The 19,925-nt window shown below is 40.8% G+C and overlaps 2 protein-coding genes across 5 annotated transcripts in view; both read left to right on the top strand.

Moving 5' to 3' along the window:
* LOC147134993 (uncharacterized) overlaps positions 1–2,417 on the top strand; it is a 15,386-nt gene extending 12,969 nt beyond the window's left edge. For 2 of the 4 annotated variants that reach the window (XM_086056769.1, XM_086056768.1), the window contains exons 14-17: positions 924–998; positions 1,124–1,247; positions 1,380–1,471; positions 1,624–2,417. In XM_086056769.1, coding sequence (XP_085912895.1) covers positions 924–998; positions 1,124–1,247; positions 1,380–1,471; positions 1,624–1,680 — 348 coding nt within the window. In that variant the 3' untranslated portion in view covers positions 1,681–2,417. Of the gene's footprint in view, positions 1–923; positions 999–1,105; positions 1,248–1,379; positions 1,472–1,623 lie in introns of all 4 variants that reach the window. The other 2 variants (XM_086056767.1, XM_086056766.1) reach the window with 1 other exon arrangement.
* A 6,805-nt stretch (positions 2,418–9,222) lies between these two features.
* kcnj12b (potassium inwardly rectifying channel subfamily J member 12b) lies at positions 9,223–17,290 on the top strand. The gene is made up of 2 exons (XM_086055123.1): positions 9,223–9,777; positions 15,229–17,290. Exon 2 carries the CDS (start codon positions 15,303–15,305, stop codon positions 16,581–16,583), a length of 1,281 nt encoding a protein of 426 aa, XP_085911249.1. The 5' UTR covers positions 9,223–9,777; positions 15,229–15,302; the 3' UTR covers positions 16,584–17,290.
* The last annotated feature ends 2,635 nt before the right edge of the window (positions 17,291–19,925 follow it).

The raw sequence follows: 19,925 nt of genomic DNA, 5'->3' as shown, positions 1-19,925 counted from the left end.
CAATGAAGAATGTCATAGAAGGGTTATTGAATAGCATCAGCATCATGATGTTTTTACCCTTTAAAGCGAAAGTCAACCCAAACATATTTTTTTTCAAGAATATGTTCCATGCAGGCCAACTAGTTGAAACAATGCCTTATGGTTAATATGAAATATGAGTTAACGGAAAATGACATCACAGATGCTCAACTTTAGAAAACAGGTGAGCTGTGATTGGTTGTTTCCTGAGGCCTGAGCAACAGTGATGTCATTTTCAGTTGACAGAAGTGACAAAATGGCCGCCCCCTGCAATGGCTAAAAACGAGTGGATTAACTCTTATTCCACAAATGCAATGTTTATCAGAACGCCTTGTTTCAACTAGTGGGCCTGCATAGAACATATTCTTGAAAAAAATATGTTTGGGTTGATTTCCACTTCAAGCAATGGAAGTTTAAACACAAATGGTGGAGCAACATATGTAGACCGATACTCACAGGCACCTATTATTTATTCTTAGCTAAAAATTATGAATATTACTACATCTTATGAAGGACTTTTGACCTGCTTCATGTATATACATAGGTCGATATTATATTGCCCCCCAGGTGGCCAAAGCGCACACACCAGAAGGAGCAGCACAATATCCACTGAATCTATTTTTTTACATTCTATTTTGAATATGCCATATTAGTGTATCCTTGAAACATACGCAACATCCACAATATTACAAGGTGTTCTTTTTCCTTTTAAAAATCCTTTCTCTTGTTTTTGGGAGGAGACTTTTTCATTCATTTCACCCTCTCACAGGTGCTAAGCCCATGAGAGGGGCCCGTCCTGACAAATAGCAAATGGAATGGCTCACCTTAATTTTGCCATGACTGTAAAACATTTTGATGTACTGTTTTACAATTTGTTCTGTTGTCCTGTTTTTGACATGTTCAAGGCGAGCGAGGCTGAGATACACTTCCTAAGACAAGAAACATTTTCTCTCAGGGAACAGTTAAAGATTGCTCGAATGGTATGACTATCTTACAATCTATGGTGAAAAAAAGAGAATTTTTGGAAAGAAATTCATGACTTTAGGTTCTGTAATGTTTGATGACACCGTATACACTTGAATGACAGGATAAAATGCATACACAGAGCAAGTTGAAGGACTTTGATAAAAACAACCATGACGATCTCCATGAGGATGTCAAGGCACAAATTGAAGATGTCAGGTTTTCCACTCTGTCTTCTGGTAGAGTTGCACCTGGACAGAACCCTGGTAAGAAAATGCTAAGTTGTATGGCAGCTAACCCATCATTAACTATTCACTATGTGATGAAGTGGGGCATTCTAATATTTTTGTATCTGTCAATATACTGCATATGTGCACATAATTATCTTATTTTGTCAGATGTCTACACAGTGAATACAAGCAATGCCGCATTGGTGAAGAAAACTGACAAACCATCACTCCTACGTCGGCTTAGAGCAGTCAGGTCAAAGGTAAAATGTGACGCTGCAGTACAAAGCAGTTATAATTAAATTAAAGAGCATGAAAACTAGTTAGAAACAAGTTAGAATATGGAATACTAGTATCTTTTTTTCTTCATTCGTTTACTGTGGTGACTTTTTAAAATGTTCTGATTGCCTTGCAGAATTTGAAAGAGGGTGTTTCTGGCCAAGAAAGGATGAAGCTACTTGATTCATCCTGATCAACCAAGACTGATGACTGATACTTCAGCAGTGGTGTGAAGCGTATGGCCTGTGGGGCTGGACCGGAATAGAGAACACATAACTGCCAATTTTACAAAAAAATTAACTGTTGTTGCTAATTCTTTCCGATGGAGTTCATAATGACGACTACTTAAATGACATTCTAAAATTGGCTGTTAGTCAGCATTTGATGCCTGATTGTGATGCACTGAAGACTAAAAGATGTCAAGTTTCATTCAGGAGCAAAGTAAGTACTTCTTATAAAATGCTGTGCCACCTTTGCACTTAAGTTCTGTGAAAATGAATACCTCCGGTAGAAATATTTGAATACACTTAATATGGCTAAATATCAACCAACAGCTTCAATTCAAAGGAGTTTGCTTTGGTGGAAGCCTTTTATGTGTTTTTAATGCACTGTCACGACTTATATGTATTTTTCTGTGTTCATTTACAAGGCATGGGGATAACTGCATGAGAAGTTCTCACTATATTTTGTAACGTGTGGTGAGTCAGTAGAGGTCAAGATTTCCAAATATGGAGATTTGCATTAATTCAAAATCATTTCTGGATCTTAAAGCGGAAGTCAACCCAAACATGTTTTTTTAGGAATATGGTCTATGGTGGCCCACTCGTTGAAACACAGCATTCTGATTAGTATTGCATTTGTGGAATATGAGTTAAGCAACAAAATCCACCCATTTTTAGCCATCTCTGAAGGGCGGCCATTTTGTCACCTCTGTCGACTGAAAATCACATCACAAACCCTTAGGGCTCAGATAACGACCAATCATAGTTCAGCTTCAGAAAACAGGTGAGCCATGATTGGTTGTTATCTGAGCCCTGAGCGTCTGTGATGTCATTTTCAGTCGACAGAAGTGACAAAATGGCCGCCCCCTGAGATAGCTAAAAATGACTGGATTAACTTTATCCACAAATGTAATATTTATCAGAATGCCTTGTTTCAACTAGTGGGCTTGCATAGAACATATTCTTGAAAAAAATATGTTTGGGTTGACTTCCGCTTTAAAAACCGGTTTTCTGAAGCTGAGCTATGACCCACAGCTGAGGGTCTGTGTTGTCAATTTCTGTCGACAGAAGTGACAAAATGGCCGTCCCCTGAGATGGCTGAAAATGGCTGGATTTTGCTGCTTAACTCATATTTCATATCAACCATAATGCCTTGTTTCAACTAGTTGGGCTGCATAGAACATATTCTTAAAAAAATATGTTTGGGTTGACAACTTCTATAAGAAGTTGTTTTATCAAAGGTACATACGGTACAGAAGTTTTACACGTGTAAATGAAAACAAATTAATAATAATGTTGATATTGCATTCTTTTTTTTGAAATAAATTCCAAATTACGCATATGATGTACAATAAGATAATCATTAATAAATGTCATTATTTTCCAAATGTACTTGTAATTATTTTTACTCAAACAATAGGAAAAATTGGAACAGTCATTTCTCATAGCTTGTTAGGCCACGAATATACTGTACTGATCCGGCCCACTCGAGATCAAATTGAATGTGGCCCCTGAACTAAAATTAGTTTGACACCTCTCAAGTGTTACAAAGCAAAAAAATGGTGCTTCACAGGTGTGCTACACTCTACAGTCACTTCTTTCCTGTGCATTTAAATATGATTTGGCTCTGTGTGATATGGCATAAAAAAAATTTAAAAAACTGCGATTAACATATTTTACCACTAGATGTAGCATGATTCAAATTTGTGATACTATCTGGAGGCCAACTTGTAATACACAATTGATACCACAGCAGGTCACTAAGAACTGGACATAAATCTGATGAACTACAAATAGCCTCAGATAACCCTCAATTGCACTGTATGCAGTTTGGGATGGTCTTTTAGTGAATCAGGAGCAATCGTTTTGATCATCATCATTATTGTTTATTGTTAATACAGTACAGTATAACAATTTCAGTGAAACAGAAGAACTGGACATGCGCTGGCAAAATATTCAGACGCTCACAAGCACGTGGTACTCTCAGATGTGGCTGTATCAATACACTGCACATTCTGAGAGATTCCGTTTGTGGGCATTATAAAAAGATGTCTTTACAAAGCGAATAAGGCCGAGATTAACATTCTGGTATTGATTTAATTGTTGTTACTGTTACTACAAACAGTTTCAATTTAATGAGATTCATTACAAGAGCGATATAGAAATTCGGCCTTTACAAAGATTACTATGATTTGATTGTTTTGAGGCGGCACGGTGGTCGACTGGTTAGCACGTCCGCCTCACAGTTCAGAGGTCGTGGGTTCGATCCCGGCTCCGGCCTCCCTGTGTGGAGTTTGCATGTTCTCCCCGTGCCTGCGTGGGTTTTCTCCGGGCACTCCGGTTTCCTCCCACATTCCAAAAACATGCATGGTAAGTTGATTGGATACTCTAAATTGCCCCTAGGTGTGATTGTGAGTGCGGATGTTTGTCTCTGTGTGCCCTGCGATTGGCTGGCAACCAGTTCAGGGTGTCCCCCGCCTACTGCCCAAAGACAGCTGGGATAGGCTCCAGCACGCCCCGCGACCCTTGTGAGGAGAAGCGGTACAGATAATGGATGGATGGATGATTGTTTTGAGCCTTAACTGGGTTGTTAACAATGAAAGCTTTAGGAGCATGTTTCAAAGTGTAATGATTTAGGACGTGATTTACAACCATTACAAGTGCAGAGCTCTCATGAATTTGTATGTTCTAAGTGACTGTGCCCTTACAAAGGTCTTGAATGTTGTTCACTTCCATGGAGTCACATTTCTCAAGAGGAACATCACACCTCATTAAACCCTGCGCTCATTTCCTGTGACTCCAATGTGAGGAGTTCTAGTCATGTGAGGCAACATTTTGAAAAGAGCAAGCCTGGTTGTTAATGCGATCCGTCTTCGACAATACTGCACGGTGAACTTTTCTTGCTTAAACTAAAAGTCACTCCACCATGTACAATATTTCAGATGTCATTTTTTTTCAACGTGTTTTATACAGTCACATAATTTGTCTTAAACTAAAATAGTTGGGTGCAGGACAAAATATTTAATCCAAAATAACAACAAAAACGTGTTGGATATCTTGGGAACGTGACTTCAGCAGACATGGAGGAGGACAGAGAAATGTTAAATAAAGAGCAGGAGGAGGCACTCAACCTACACAAGATGAGGAAGATGAACTTGCTTTTGTGTTTTTATTTAGTTGCAGCGTCTTCAATATGAGAGGAAAACGTCAAAATCCAAGATATCAGTTTGTTAGTTCATAAGCTTGGCTAAAAAGTGCACTTTTATTTACATGCGCATCTCTCTACACATTACCTTGCTGTCTTTTATGACTTTGTTGTGTCATTTCCAAATTTAAAAAATAAACATGCACCAAATAAAACTCAAACTACATTGTACCATGTACTGTAAATAATGTTTATGATGCTTTCTTGTGTGCAGGCATACAAAATGTTTGCCTTTGCAAATTTAATGATGCTAACTTTTGTTGTATACTTGCAGGGATGTATTTTGGGGTTTCACTGTGGTTGCAATTTGCAGTGGTGTATACTGAAAGCATTTTTTTCCTTTTTTATATATCTAGACACGTAGCCAAATTAGATAAATGATTTGTGATGCAGGCGTACCTAAGGAGCAGCACCCCCAAAGTTCATTTTCCTGGTCATGTAATAATTATCGGAACCTCGCGGAATTTATTTGCAGTTCTCTTGACATTTATACTTTGATGTCAGCATAATGACTCCAAATATCTATCGGCAAAAGTGACACCCAACTCAAAGATGCTTTCCTGCATTACCAATGTGTGCGTGACGTTGCGTACTTCTGTGTGTGCGCGCCCGTGGGATTCGTTCTGAGCTGAGCTGGCCCACAAAAGCTCCCGGGCCTCATGACTGATCATTGGCTGATACAGAACCACCAGCACACAGGTGCACCTCCACAGGCTACAAAAATAAATGTCCTATTTAGTCATGCAAAGATCAATGACTGCAACCAGCCACAACACAAGAGCACACTCCAGTTTGGTGGCCACCAAAAGGACGACAACTCCAAATGATCTTACAGACATGTGAGCAGCATGGACGTGTGGACTTTACACGGGCGTGTGACCTACATGTATCTTCTCTGTGCTCTGAGCAATATTTTGTCAGTGTTTCCATGACAATGGATGGAAATCCTACAATGTTCACCGGAGGCAAAAATACATTTGGCAGGATCCAACGTTAGTTTAACATCACCAACCTCAGCATGGAGGACGATGAGGCTGATTGATATTTGGGGAAGTGCTGAAAAGAGGCCAACTCACTCGAAAGGCAAATAATACAAAAGTGAGGGTTTGTTTTCAAGCACTCGCATAGCCATTGAAACATAGAAATATACTGTAGTTGTCTTACTGGATTTATAGCCACCATTAGTAGACCTGAATCTCATAACTGTGTCCACCTTAAAGAGGAAATCAACCCAAACACATTTTTTTCAAGAATATGTTCCCAACAGGCCCACTAGCTGAAACATGGCATTCTGGTTAATATTGCGTTTGTGGAATATGAATTAAAATGCAAAATCCATCAGTATATAGCCATCTCAGGGGGTGGCCATTTTGTCACTTCTGTTGACTGAAAATGACATCACAATTGCTCAGGGCTCAGGTAACAACCAATCATGGCTCAGCTTCAGAAAACAGGTCAGCCATGATTGGAGTAAGCGTTTAACTGAATTTGACCAGTCAGATGCAAGCATAAATGCGACCCAATAGCCACCCAATAGTAGGACATTATCCAGGGGAATTACAATTAATTATCCTTGAACACATTGACTTTGCTTATTTTGCCGCATGAAAAAAAGTGCACTTCTTTCATTAGATCATAAAAATGTTATTTCCTTAGGTATGTTACATATCGCAATAATATCGACATCGCTTTAGTCAACATCCATATTGCAAATCGCATGTTTTTCCAATATCATGCAGCCTAGATAATAAATGTGCTACTGCAGGTTAAACAAGACATTAATTCAGATTCATACAAAAAGGCAGCGCTTCCTCGATATTGTCAAATAAGATTACTGAGATGAGATCAGAGCAGCATTCAAAACATGAAAAAAAAAAAAGAAAACGTCAACTACTTTTGATCAAGACAGTATCACTAACACAACTACTTATGGCCCCTTTTCCACTTCTTCATGGTTTCAATTTCCCAACCTAGTGATATAGTCAACAAATACAAATTCACATTATGTCAAAATCTGGCCAGGTGAGTTAAATATATGAAATATCGTCATGTGCCGATCTTATAAAAAGCAACAAAGTACCAGCTCATCTGTGTTGCTAATAAGACAACAAGAATTATAAGCCTAAAGGTCAACATATTGTCTCAGTGATCCCTTTGACAGAGTCAAATGGAGAAATTGGAAAGATCTTTGTACACGCTTTGAAGTTCAATAGATCGTGCAAACGGGAAGTTAATGAAATGCCTAGAGAGTGCATAAAATAGAACAATAGCAAAAACGAAGCGCCGAGACACCCGACAGCAAAACGTGACCAGCATGAGGTCTGCTCGGATGGGCCTTAACAGATGGTTCTAGTCTTACATAATAGTTGCATACCTGCCATATGAATCCTGCCACAAACAGCGCTCCTCACCACTCAAACATAAACATGATTGACATCTCCCATTGCACACAAACCAGCACATACCCTAACACTGCCCATGTAACAGGGCTGTGTGTGCTGTTGATTGGAAAGGTGATCAGAATGTGATCTAATGCAGCCCAAGTCCCGAGTGGGGTCCAGGCTGGCCCACTTTGCAGACTTTAAATAACTTGCAGGGTGTTTTTTCGCTGGCTGGAACCACCGCATCCGATCTGCCATATATTGACAGGATTTCTAACCCATTTACAAGTTGAGAGCATCACTTCCACATGCCTGCAGCTTTACTTTAATTATAGATCGCCCAAATGAATGAAGCTCGACTATCTTTTGTGCTGGGGACACAAAAGTTTCATATACGGTTGCTTCTCAGATTGTGATACTAAAAATCAATTGACCATTCAATTCATTATTTTGTCCAAATTTGTCTGATTGTGATCGTGAAAATGACACTCACACTTGACTTGAGTCTGGCAGATGTTGCATCGCGCACGCATGCACACCCACGCAATGCTGTGTGACAGCCTCCGCTGAATGTGGGTCAGGCCAGCAGTGGATCTTCTAATGCTCAAACTATCTTGTGAAACTCACCAAGCATTGAGAAATGTCTAAATCTGATCAGTTTTTGGTTCCTGACTCAAAAAACACGCACAAACCAAACACAATTTTAGTTACACTTCCATTAATGGAATTCTGTGGGAGGAAACCGAAACCTTCACAGTAACAATAACAAAATAACATACAAACTCTCCACAGAACCTTCTCCCTATAATATATTAGCACCAACCATTGCCTTGTCTTTGTCAGTCTAAGCACAGTAAACTCCCACTACTCACGTGTGATAGGGAACTTGCTGCATGCATTGAAAATGTGTGAGTAATTGACACTGCCCCCCAAAAGTTGGATGATTGCCTGCAGGTACCACAAGATAGCAGCAAAGGATGCCTTTCTCCTAAATGAAGCGCCTCAATCAACTTCAACAGTTCCTTGACATCAAGATGCCACCGGAAAAAAAGCAATTGTTTTGTTTTCACCTGAGCACAAAAACAGCAAATAGGTGAGTTTTTTTAGTAAATAAAGGAGGATATGTTGTATGGCTGGAAGGCGGTCTCCAAGTCACATGCGAGGCCGATTGGATCATCTGCGAGGGAAGATTTTGAAGTTCACCTGTGTAAACGCACTTTGCGCACACCAATGTCATGCACGGACCCCAGCGAGTCTGCTTCTGCAATGTCAAGCATTGCGTGCGCTTCAACGCCCCTGATTTTAACGTAAATAAGGGGAGCCGCTATGACTTGCCAGGAATCGGCTACGCTCCATCCCACAACGGTGCACAATGGAACGAACGCCCCCTTATATGCACATTTCTACTTGTGCTAAGTCTAGGAAAATACCAAAAGAAAGAAAACCCCACCCATGTGCACAGTTGGACTGCGCTTTGCGCTAGACTTGCTTGCGCTGAGCATGAAAATAGGGCCCTATATCTCCACAAATCAGTCCTACTGTATATAGTTGTCGGTTTTGCACATTTTCAGAAATTACTTTAAAACATGTATAATATATGTAGAAACAAAGTCTCTGATTCACTTCACAGGGTCTTCAATATATGTGTACAGTTCAATAAAGTCAACAAACTTCACCCACTGATACAAACCATAACAATACCCAATCAAATCCAGCGGAATAATTTCTAAGGTCTTCAGTGCACATTCATCTTGTATAAGATATGAAGTTGGAAGTATTTCTGACTGGTGCCACACTTGGTAAGGCAAGACTGCTCTGTCCTGTCTCCAAATGCCAAGTATGTACTATGACACAGTGGAAGGGAGGGAAGGGGAGGGAAGGGGAGGGCTGAACAGTGCGCATTAGTTCTGTGGATGTGGGATACAGAGTAAGATCTTCAGCAAAACCAGCAGACATAGCAGATATCCTGACAAAGAGTTGCAGACATATGGAAGAAGATGACAGACTTTTCCCAAAATGATCTTTGAGGGATTGATTTTTACTTCTCTTTTTACATTAGAGGCCACGCAAGCCCGAACGTATCTAGTTTAGTACAACAGAGAAGCTGCGTTTACCTCATTGTCATAATTCAAAAAATCGGGGCATTGATCAGAGGTACCCGTCCGTCATTGTTTTTTTGGGTTTTTTTTTTTGCTCTCAATCGAGCAGTATCTTGGTTACAGACCTTTGGTTGTAATGCTGTCCTCAGTGACGAGAGGAAGAGGAACAGGTGCATTCCAACTTGTGGAGATGAATGTCTTGTGTGGCGATGCACTTTTTTTCCTCACAAGGATAGAGTGGTTCTACCCGTAAAAGAAGGAAGACGTGGAAGAACGAGGAAGCCTGCAGATAAAAATGAAGCCTGCAGATAAAAATGAAGTAGTTTGACCAAAAGTTCTGCAAGTGACAGACAGCGGGATATCAATATTTTGCCAGCACACAAGGTAAGCGGCCGCCAAATTTTGTATTCATTTATTCATGACAGCGGCACAGGATTAAATGAATTTCTGCTGCGACATTAAGATCACAGCGGCAGGCGGACAGTTATTATAGCATATATTAGATAATAGAGCGCCTCGGACACTCATCATCATCATCCTGACGCCTAGCAACTAGAGCAGTGTGAGGATGTAAGTGTGAAGTAACTCACATACATATACACAAATGCGTATACAAACACAACTTGGTCATGCGTTTCAATCAATAATACTGTGCAAATATATTACTGTATTTGCTTGTAGCGCCGTCCATTTTCTTTACTGTTTACCCTCTTTGGTGTAGCACGAGCCAATTGCAGCTGACTTTTGGTGAGAGGTGGGGTACAACTTAGTTTGGTCTACATATAGGGACAAACAGCTATTCGCAATTTGTCCTCGGTGAACCTAACATGCATGTTTTTGGAGTACGGGAGAAATCCCAGAGAGAACATGCAAATCTCAAACCCCGTCAGTGTGAGTAGGATGTGCAAACCACTAGAACACCGTGTCGGCTACTTGTGGTTCCTAGGAACAAAATCAATCCATACCCACCAGGAAACCTTTTTAGATTTCACTACAAGGGCAACAATGTTGGATGAGAGCGCCTGGCTCACAGTCTCTGTTCTAGTTCACCCTAAAGGTCAGGGCTCTTGTCAGTGCAAACTCTTTGAAGATTGTTTTGCATACTGATACGTAGTCTTGATGGAAGCAAAAAGGGGTCTTCACCAAACTGATTCCCACAAGGTTGGAAGAATACAATTAAATGGGGAACTAAGTCCAATACCTAATTGATTACTTCATTGATTAAGGGCTATGATGGAAGATGAAGAAAATACAGTGCACTGGTAAGACTCACTTGGAATCAAAAGGTGTAGTCCAGAGAGGGGAAAATCAATGACATTCTGTACTTGAGTAAAAGTACAATTACTTGTATAAAAAAATGACTTTGGTCAAAGTAAAAGTGCTCATTCAATTAATTACTCAAGTAAAAGTAAAAAAAAGTACAGGCTCCGAAATGTACTTCGCGAGTAAAAGTAAAAGGTATTTTTACCAGATGTCATATAATTTGAAGGCTATTAAATTTGAAAGGTTGTCACTTATCACACCCTTTAAACCAGGGGTGTCCAAACTTTTTGCAAAGAGGGCCAGATTTGATGAGGTGAAAATGTGGGGAGCCGATCATTTCGCCTGACATTCTTTTTTATATTGAACACCAATAAATCCATGTACATTTTCTCAAAGCAGTCTGCCTTTCATTTTTGTCTTTATTTAAATTTCAAGATTCTTAAAGGTTCTTGTCTTTTGGTCCAGTTGTAACATATCACTGGCAATTAAATGTTCACTGAACTTTTAGATTTAAAAACTGGGAAATAAGTAACAGTATCCACCAGTGCAAATTACATTTCAAACATGAAAAACAACAGGCAATTAAATGTTCTCTGAAGTTTTTAATTCAATAACAGTGAAGGCCAGGGTTAATTTGAAACATGGCAAATTGTTGAAAGTAAGTACCGAACTTTAAGATTTGAAAACAGGGAAAAAAGTAACAGTCTCCTTGCAAATGAGGCAGACACAGTTGTTGCGTATTTCAGTGGAAAAAAATAGTCCAAACTCCACCTTTCCTTAAATTATAGGCCCTCGCTGTCAACTTTCCTTTTTTTATTTATTGTCGCCATTTTAGAAACGGAAAGGGTCACACAGGGTTATGGAGTTTGACAGAGTGCTGCTGTCCACTAGTGTGTAAATGTGAAATTGCATTTAGAGTGTATTTTATTACACGTGGCAACGGGGCTACGGGCCAGACGTTATTACTTTTATGACATATGACAGAGGCTGCGGCAGGGGCGGAGCCAGAATGTGGCTAATGGGTGGACCTGGAAAAATCAGGCTGGGCCTGAATATTTTCCTCATTGGGCACAATCTTGCTGTCCCGACACATCGTATATTCAAATAAAATGACAAACTGAATAATATGAAGTTCAGATCTTCCTTAGACAACCACAATTATGCCATTCTTAATATTCAATACGATAAAAAAAACAACGAAACACAAATTAGAAAATAATTTCATAATAATTGACACAAAATTTAAAAGCATATTTTTTTAATGAATCTCACTGGGTGGGCAGTCTGTCAATGTGGGTGGGCCTGTGCACACCCAGGCCCACCCATAGCTCCGCCCCTGGGCTGCGGGCAGGATACATTTTGACCGCGGGCCGCATTTGGCCCCTGGGCCGGACTTTGGATATGTCTCCTTTAAAGTGATTGGATTATTTTTCTAGTTCTCAAACTTCAAAATTTTAAGGACTTCATCAGAGTAAACAAATGAAACCGAATGCTAACGAAAGGCTAATCATTTAGCTTAACTTCGACATGTTTTCTCAGATTGGACGGAGAATTCTTGTAGGCGGCAAGATCGTGGACTTTAGGTCACCCGTCAAGAATTGTTCGTCGACACACTCCAAGTCGTCGATCATTTGACTTCTTCTCACCTTCCAATTAAATTATCTTCTGCAGCGGGTAGTACAGCGTCTTCTCGGATGATGTCATAGTTTGAGATAGAGCCAATCACAAGCTGGGATGTACGGGACCGGCTGTAAGCTTTTATATGATTGGCGGAGCCACAAACATTGGTCAATTGACGTTTTAATTGACGACCCTGTTTTGAAAATGTGAGTAAAAAACTACAGATACCGGTGTTAAAATATAACGGAAAAAAGTAAAAAGTATTCTGAAACATAAATCCTCTGTTAATTACAAAGTACTGGAAAAAGCTACTCAAGTAAGTATTTGTACTTCCCATCTCTGGTGTAGTCCAACCCCTGTTTGATGAACTAACCAGCAGAGCTGGGTATTCCGCCTATGTGACGGACCGGTCCGTCTGTCCGCCTATGACGGACGCCCACTTAGTAGGCGATAAAAGAACCTTTAAAAAAATGAACGGACTAAGAATAGTCGAAAGCCCATTTTTTCATCTATGTAATCGTCGATCGTCTATTCTCGCGTTGAGGCTGCAATGGCCGTGGCGAGGTTTCTCTTTCCAGTTGGCCACAGCCGAGACTTCTGGGTCCTAAAGGGAGACCAATTTAGTCCACGGTGAGGCTTCCATGCCAAGTCTTTTGTTGCAAATAACGCTCAGTGTGACGGGGGGGGATGCGAGTGAAAGTTGGTCAAAGGTGGTAGACGGAAACACTAACGGAAGCCCGTTTACAATGCTAGGCGGACCGGCCTATAGGTGATTACCGGAGCTCTGACGATTACTATTTGTTCCGGCCTTAGATAGGTGGCTGGCGGAAGGGTACCCCGGCTGCAGGCGGAAGGCAATAAACGGACCGGGAATTTTTTGTAAAATGCCCAGCTCTTCTAAACAGCCACATGGCATCAATGTCCATATAGTGCATTTCACACTTTAACAAGGTGCCAGGATGTAACCAAATGAGCCAAAGCAATGTGCTTGCAACTAACTGCCAAGCACCGTGTCATTCTGCACTGACCCAGTTAAAGTCGTGTCCTTAGGGTTCCTGCAGCTTAATGGAGTAAAGTTTTGATGACGTCAAATGAATGCAATTTCAATGGAAGACCAAGACAGGTAGCCTGTGACTTAATCGTTTAGTCTACATTAACATAAATGACTTTTGGATTTGTGTCCCAAACCTTCAATTTCATGCTTCCCTGACTTTCAATCTTGTGACTGCCCAATTATGAGCAAACAGCAGACAAGTAATAACATTAGCCTAAATCCTTTATCAGGAAGCAGGAGGGCAGAACTGTCTGATTTTCCCCTGCCAATGCAAAAAAAATAAAGGAAAAATACATAAAGAAATGCAATAATGTCAGCGTAAGTAATATTTTAAAAAGTGTATTAAAATACCCGTATTGAAAAGAACATATGTACACTTGAATATTCACTTCTCTCAAAGCATAAAGTTTGTGTTGGTGTTTGTCCTCTCTTTATTCAAGCCAGAGCGTTTTCCAGCACATTCTCACAAGGGAATCACATCGCCTCATCATTGGCTCCGACCTAATAGTTTTGCCAGCTGTGAGAAACAGATGATACGTCACATAAAGTGGCAGCGCATTCGATTAGCTGGCTATTTCTGTACCTTGTTCAACAGAAAAACATATTTTGTATCACTGAAGTGAAGGTAACTTTATTTTTCCATTTGTATCACACTTTGCCATCTCGACTGGTACTCCGGTATGCATCCATCTTCAGAAGGATTTATCAATTGCTACCAACACAAATATTGTTACTGAGGAAACCATTTGGTAACCTAGATTGTTAAATCATCATCAACCATCATATACGTACAGTATCGACAGGGATGTGAGCTGAAGCTGTTTTAGAGACCAAATTTGCTACATTATAAGTTGTGGTGCTCAAAATCAATATCTTCACAGTATATTGTAGACCAGGTCAGCGGTTCTCGAACTGGGTTTTGAAGACCCCTCGGGGTCCATGAGTCAAAATATGGGGTCTGCAAAAGTAATTTGAGATAAATTATGTTGTATCAATTTTTTTAACACCAACATATGGGGATTAACGTGCAAATAAAACAAACAAACCAAAACCAATAACTGCTACCTACCTTTGCCTTGGGCCATTGAAAAGCACTGATATGATTGTGACTGAGCACATAAATCTGACACACATGCATAGGCCTACATGCAGCATTCAAGCGGCCTCATGTTCTTTTTTTCATGTAGAGTTGTACAGGTGAGGCAAGGCAACAAATTGACACGTAACTGAGATGAACAGTTTCCAACATGCCAATAAATCACCGCATTGGCAAAGTATTAGTTTTCTTTGTTGGTTCGGCAAATCTCTTGAAACAGAAATTACATTCTTAAAGGAAAGTCAAGCCAAAAATGTTCTTTACAATAATATGTTCTATGCGCCTGCACTAGTTCTAAACACGGCATTCTGATTAATATCGCGTTTGTGGAATATGAGTCCAGCAGCAAAATTGACTCGTTTTTAGCCATCTCATGGGGCGGCCATTTTGTCACTTCTGTCAACTGAAAATGACATCACAGTTGCTCAGGGCTCAGGTAGCGACCAATCACGGCTCACTTGATAGCTGAGCCGTGATTGGTTGTTACCTGAGCAACTGTGATGTCATTTTCAGTTGACAGCACATGACAAAATGGCCGCCCCTTGAGATGGACACAAACGGGTGGATTTTACTACTTAACTTATATTCCACAAACACATTATCGATCAGGATGCCGTGTTTATACTAGTGAGGCTGCATAGAACATATTATTGTAAAGACAAATTTGGAATTGGCTTCCACTTCAAAACTAAAAGCAATGTGGAAAACACAAGACTTAATATGTAGTTCGATAATTATTTCTCTAGGTTTGCAATGTTGATTTTTAACATATCATGATGACTTTCCCCACTTCTATTTTCAGAGAGCCTTCAGTCGACGTTGGACGGAGCCCAGCCTGTCGTGTATGTGTCAGCCTGATCGCGTGCTCGCTGAGGCATGAACGTGGGAAGAGCCCACCAGCACAGTTTCCTATCGTGTGAAGAAGAAGGCCTGAGACTGACCGGCATGCCTGCCGTGGGGAGCTTCGGCAATGGCAAGATCCACACCAGACGTCAAAGGCACAGCCGCTTCGTCAGCAAGACGGGCCAGTGCAACATTCACTTCTCAAACATGGACGACAAGTCCAGTCGTTACATATCGGACATGTTCACCACTTGCGTGGACATACGCTGGCGCTACATGTTCCTGGTCTTCAGCCTGGTGTTTGTGGCGTCCTGGCTGATGTTCGGCTTAGCTTTCTGGGTCATCGGCCTCCTGCACGGCGACATGGAGCATCCCGCCGCCGACGAGGGTTTCGTACCGTGCGTCACACAGGTGAACACCTTCGTGGCTGCTTTCCTGTTCTCCATCGAGACCCAGACCACCATCGGGTACGGAGCCCGGTGCGTGACAGAGGAATGTCCCGCTGCCGTCTTCATGGTGGTCTTTCAGTCAATCGTGGGCTGCGTCATCGATGCCTTCATGATCGGCGCCATTATGGCGAAGATGGCGCGGCCGAAAAAGCGAGCGGAGACTCTCCTGTTCAGCCGAAACGCGGTCATCGCCATGCGCGACGGCAAGTTGTGCCTCATGTTTCGGGTAGCCAATCTAAGAAAGAGCCACATAGTGGAGGCTCACGTCCGAGCCCAGATGGTCAAGCCTCGGTACACAGAGGAAGGCGAGTACATCCCTCTGGATCAGATCGACATGAACGTAGGCTACGACAGAGGCACCGACCGCCTCTTTCTGGTTGCGCCAATCACCGTCATCCACGAGATCGATGAAGAAAGTCCTCTGTTTGGCATCAGCAAACAAGATCTGGAGACATCCGACTTTGAGATCGTGATCATACTGGAAGGTTTGGTGGAAGCCACCGCCATGACGACACAGGCGCGCAGTTCCTACCTGTCGTCAGAGGTCCTTTGGGGTCACCGCTTTGAGCCGCTCATCTTTGAGGAGAAGAGCCAGTACAGAATCGATTACGCCTACTTTCACAAGACCTTCGAGGTACCATCCACCCCGAGGTGCAGCGCCAGGGACATGGAGGACAGGAAGTTCCCAACGTCAGGCGCCAACTCCTTCTGCTATGAGAACGAGCTGGCTTTCATCAGCAGGGACGAGGAGGAGGAGGCAGACACTGACAAAGACGAAGACAGACAATGTTCTACGGCCCTGCTGGATGAGCACAGCACCTCTGAACGGGATCGAAAATCAGCCAGTATAGAATCGGAGATTTGAACTTGATATTTAAAGAACTTCATTGTATTGCTTTGCTGCCGGACGGAGAAAAATGACTACAAAGACACCGCACAAACTATTTTTAGGATCATTGTGTGCATGACTGCAACGTCTATAGGGTTGCAAAAGTCAAACAATTTCCAAAATGGAAAACTTTCCATGGGAATAAATAAGGAATTTACAAAACTGTATGTTGGACCTTAATATGAAACATAAATATAGTTAAGGAAAATATATGTAAGCATAATCTTGACTAAAACCGCCACATTCGGTCGCAACCAAACCCTTCTGCGAAGAGCGAAAACCCTTCAACTAAGATGTGGTGACCCGTAAGGGAGAGACATTCACCAGAGACCTGTACCTTTAAGGGAGGGTTGGGATGGTAGTAGGACATGTTTCTGTATTTCAAGGGATGAAAGGGAGTAGCTTGCTGCTTGCTTTGAGAAAAGTCAGTTTTGCAGTAGAGAGTCAAGTGACATGACTCACCTTTGTTTCCTCATCTACACAAAGTGATTGACGAAGTGACTGTTGAGGTTGCCACATTGCCGATAGACGCCTCGATAGTTCATAATGCATAATTACTATATCGTCGCTGTCCTGTGAAAAACACTTTTGTCCATTTTTTTTCAATTTTCTTATTTTTGCGTGAATGGTGTTTCCACGTTACAGACATCGCATTAATGTAAACATTTAAATTTTTTCCAAAATATATATATATATATATATATATATATATATATATATATATATATATATATACACAACCCCCCCCCCCCCCATTTCCAATTCAGTGTACACCTGTTTTTGATCCTTTTACCTTCACAGAGAACACTGGACACAACATTAGGTAAACCTGAACAATTGTACTAGGGCAGCCTAACACTTTGCCACTTTGATATACAGTACTGTAGCTATATAACCAAAATATAGCCACTGATATAGCAATATAAATGGGGTGGTCGATCACGGGCAGCGAGGCCTTCTCTGCACTATCAATCAGAGACTTACGTTTAATATTTGTTCCATCAAATTGTATCAATTGATTCCCAGCAGGCTGTTTTCTGCATTTTGTAGCGTTTCTTTTGACGGCACTGCTTTGAGTGTGTTCATGTGGATGTTAGATTGATTTTTTTCTCCCAATAAGATTTCAGCCTCTTATGTGCTTCCATGTCAATCCAACCTGCCCAGGGCCTTCAAAATCAGTACTGCCAGTTAATTTATTAAAATAAAGTCAGAGGTCAAATTCATTCTCCCAGGAGTAGAGCACTGATCCTTGTGATGTCAGCACTTTTCTATCCTCTGATTGGTCAGAACTTGTTAAATCAAACTTTGACAAGCAAAATATGTCTGGAGCAATCAGCAAACATAACATTAAATACGTTGAATAATCAGTATATTTGGTGAGTATGATATATTTTATTTCAATGTTTCATGTTTTTGTGTTCATTTAGTTGATAAGTATTGATTCTGAACTGCTCCACATGCTGCACGTGACACAGTTGTGTGCTGTTTATTGTGTTTTGTATAGTTTTATGTAATTTATATAACTGCCACATGATAGTGGCTTTAAGACGTGGAGGATTAAGTCAGCTAAGTCCCTACTGAAGGCCCACAACCACTGCAATTCAAACACGACTCCTAATACCCATCGTGTTAAAAATAATACCTCCTGACAGTGTCAATCAAAATGTTTTCTTTGTAAAGTTAGAATTTTAAAATAGTGATTGTTGGATTGTTCAGGTATACCTAACGTTTGCATACATGCAGCCAATATCGATAACGGGTTGATACAACTGTGGCAGATGCATGGCAAGGTAGAGTGTTTGAAAAAGCAATGGAACTGCATACTGCGTTTTTCCTGTTGTTTATGCATATTAAGTGAGGAAAATATTGCCTAATCATTGCTGTCAATACAGTGTAGCAGATTGCATTGTGGCTGTGGAAGAAGCAAATAAATGTTTACGCTCCATTTCTCTGAGGGCCATTATGTTCCTTGAAAACGTCTCCCATTCATGCGAACTGTGGTTGGAGTATAATCCAGTAGAGTAGCAGTGTGTTATGTATTATACCGTCATTGACGGCAGCCCCGAACCAACAGAGTCAGAGTGTAAAAGTGTGGCAAAGAATGCGTGGGGCTGTTTTTTGTTTTGTTACAACTGCTTCCTAGCTGTAGATCACCGATAATCATGCTGGGGGGCTAAATCCATATTTGAGGCACAGTGGACTCATTTGAATGACAAATGTTGGTCCTCTTTGCATTTTAAAGGTAACCGTAGTATATAAACGAGACAGGAAGGTGCAACCAGCTGTGAGCAAAGGCCATAGCGAACACTGCGGCAATGTTGCAACGAGAGAAAAAATGGGAACATGCAAGGTATGGTACATACATACGAGGTCAACTTGTGAGGAATGACATTTTCATTTAATAGCTTGGCTCCAAAAACATGTACTTAACTGCACTGCTAGCAATTACCTCAGGTAGTGTGGACATTTGCTGAACACGGTAGATACAGCCACATTTAGAAGCAACTGGGTTGAAAAGATACAACACTATGAGGCACAATAACGCTTTGGATTTTGTCAACGTATTCCTTTGCAAAATAATTTAAATAGTCGTGCCTTATAATAGGGGGAATAGTATTAGGGATGAACATAATAATTCATTCATCGACTAACTGAGCTTGGATAATTGTTTCGATTGTGTGGTAATGATTCTTGATTAAACAACTCGAAGCAAGATGCAGATCTCTATGTATGACACAACAATTGTGGGCAGCATTATCCCACTCAAAACATTCAGAGAGATCCCAAAATAACACCTACTAAAATAATAATCAATCGCTTGAAGGATTGAACTTTACCAGTTAGTGATGAGGTGCATTTATACTGTACAAATGCCCATTCCTAATTAGGTTACAATCAACGCGTACTCTAATTAGAGGGAAAATACACCATACATCAGAATGTCGAGATACAAAGTAGAAATAACATATATACGATAAAGTTTTCATGCTACGTGCTTAAATTCTGTATATTGAACTGAGCTCTGAAATAATGATGATTTGTCCTTTTCACAGAATGGTTGTCATTTCAGAAATGAGACAAATGGGAATCCACGAGTTGAAAAATATTTTAGTGTGAATATGAGAGAATATATAAGGACATAACCAAAATAGGCCACCAATAAATGGACAAAGGTTATTTCTTTCGCTCGTTGTTCAATATGAGTTGTTGTGGTCTGTGTGCACCTGAATGTCATTTCAGCACAGCTGTACACATTTGCATTTGGAGCTTGCTGACTTGTGCTGAAAATAGTAGCGGTTTCCTCTGGAAAATGAATGC

Source organism: Filicampus tigris, chromosome 16 (genome assembly GCF_054856515.1).
Source record: "Filicampus tigris isolate MCC_2025a chromosome 16, RoL_Ftig_1.0, whole genome shotgun sequence".
NCBI lineage: Eukaryota > Metazoa > Chordata > Actinopteri > Syngnathiformes > Syngnathidae > Filicampus > Filicampus tigris.
This window is presented reverse-complemented; position numbering and strand designations above follow the sequence as displayed.

Excerpts from the sequence above, each read along its gene's own strand:
- kcnj12b (XM_086055123.1), top strand. The coding sequence starts at position 15,303 with ATGAACGTGGGAAGAGCCCACCAGCACAGTTTCCTATCGTGTGAAGAA.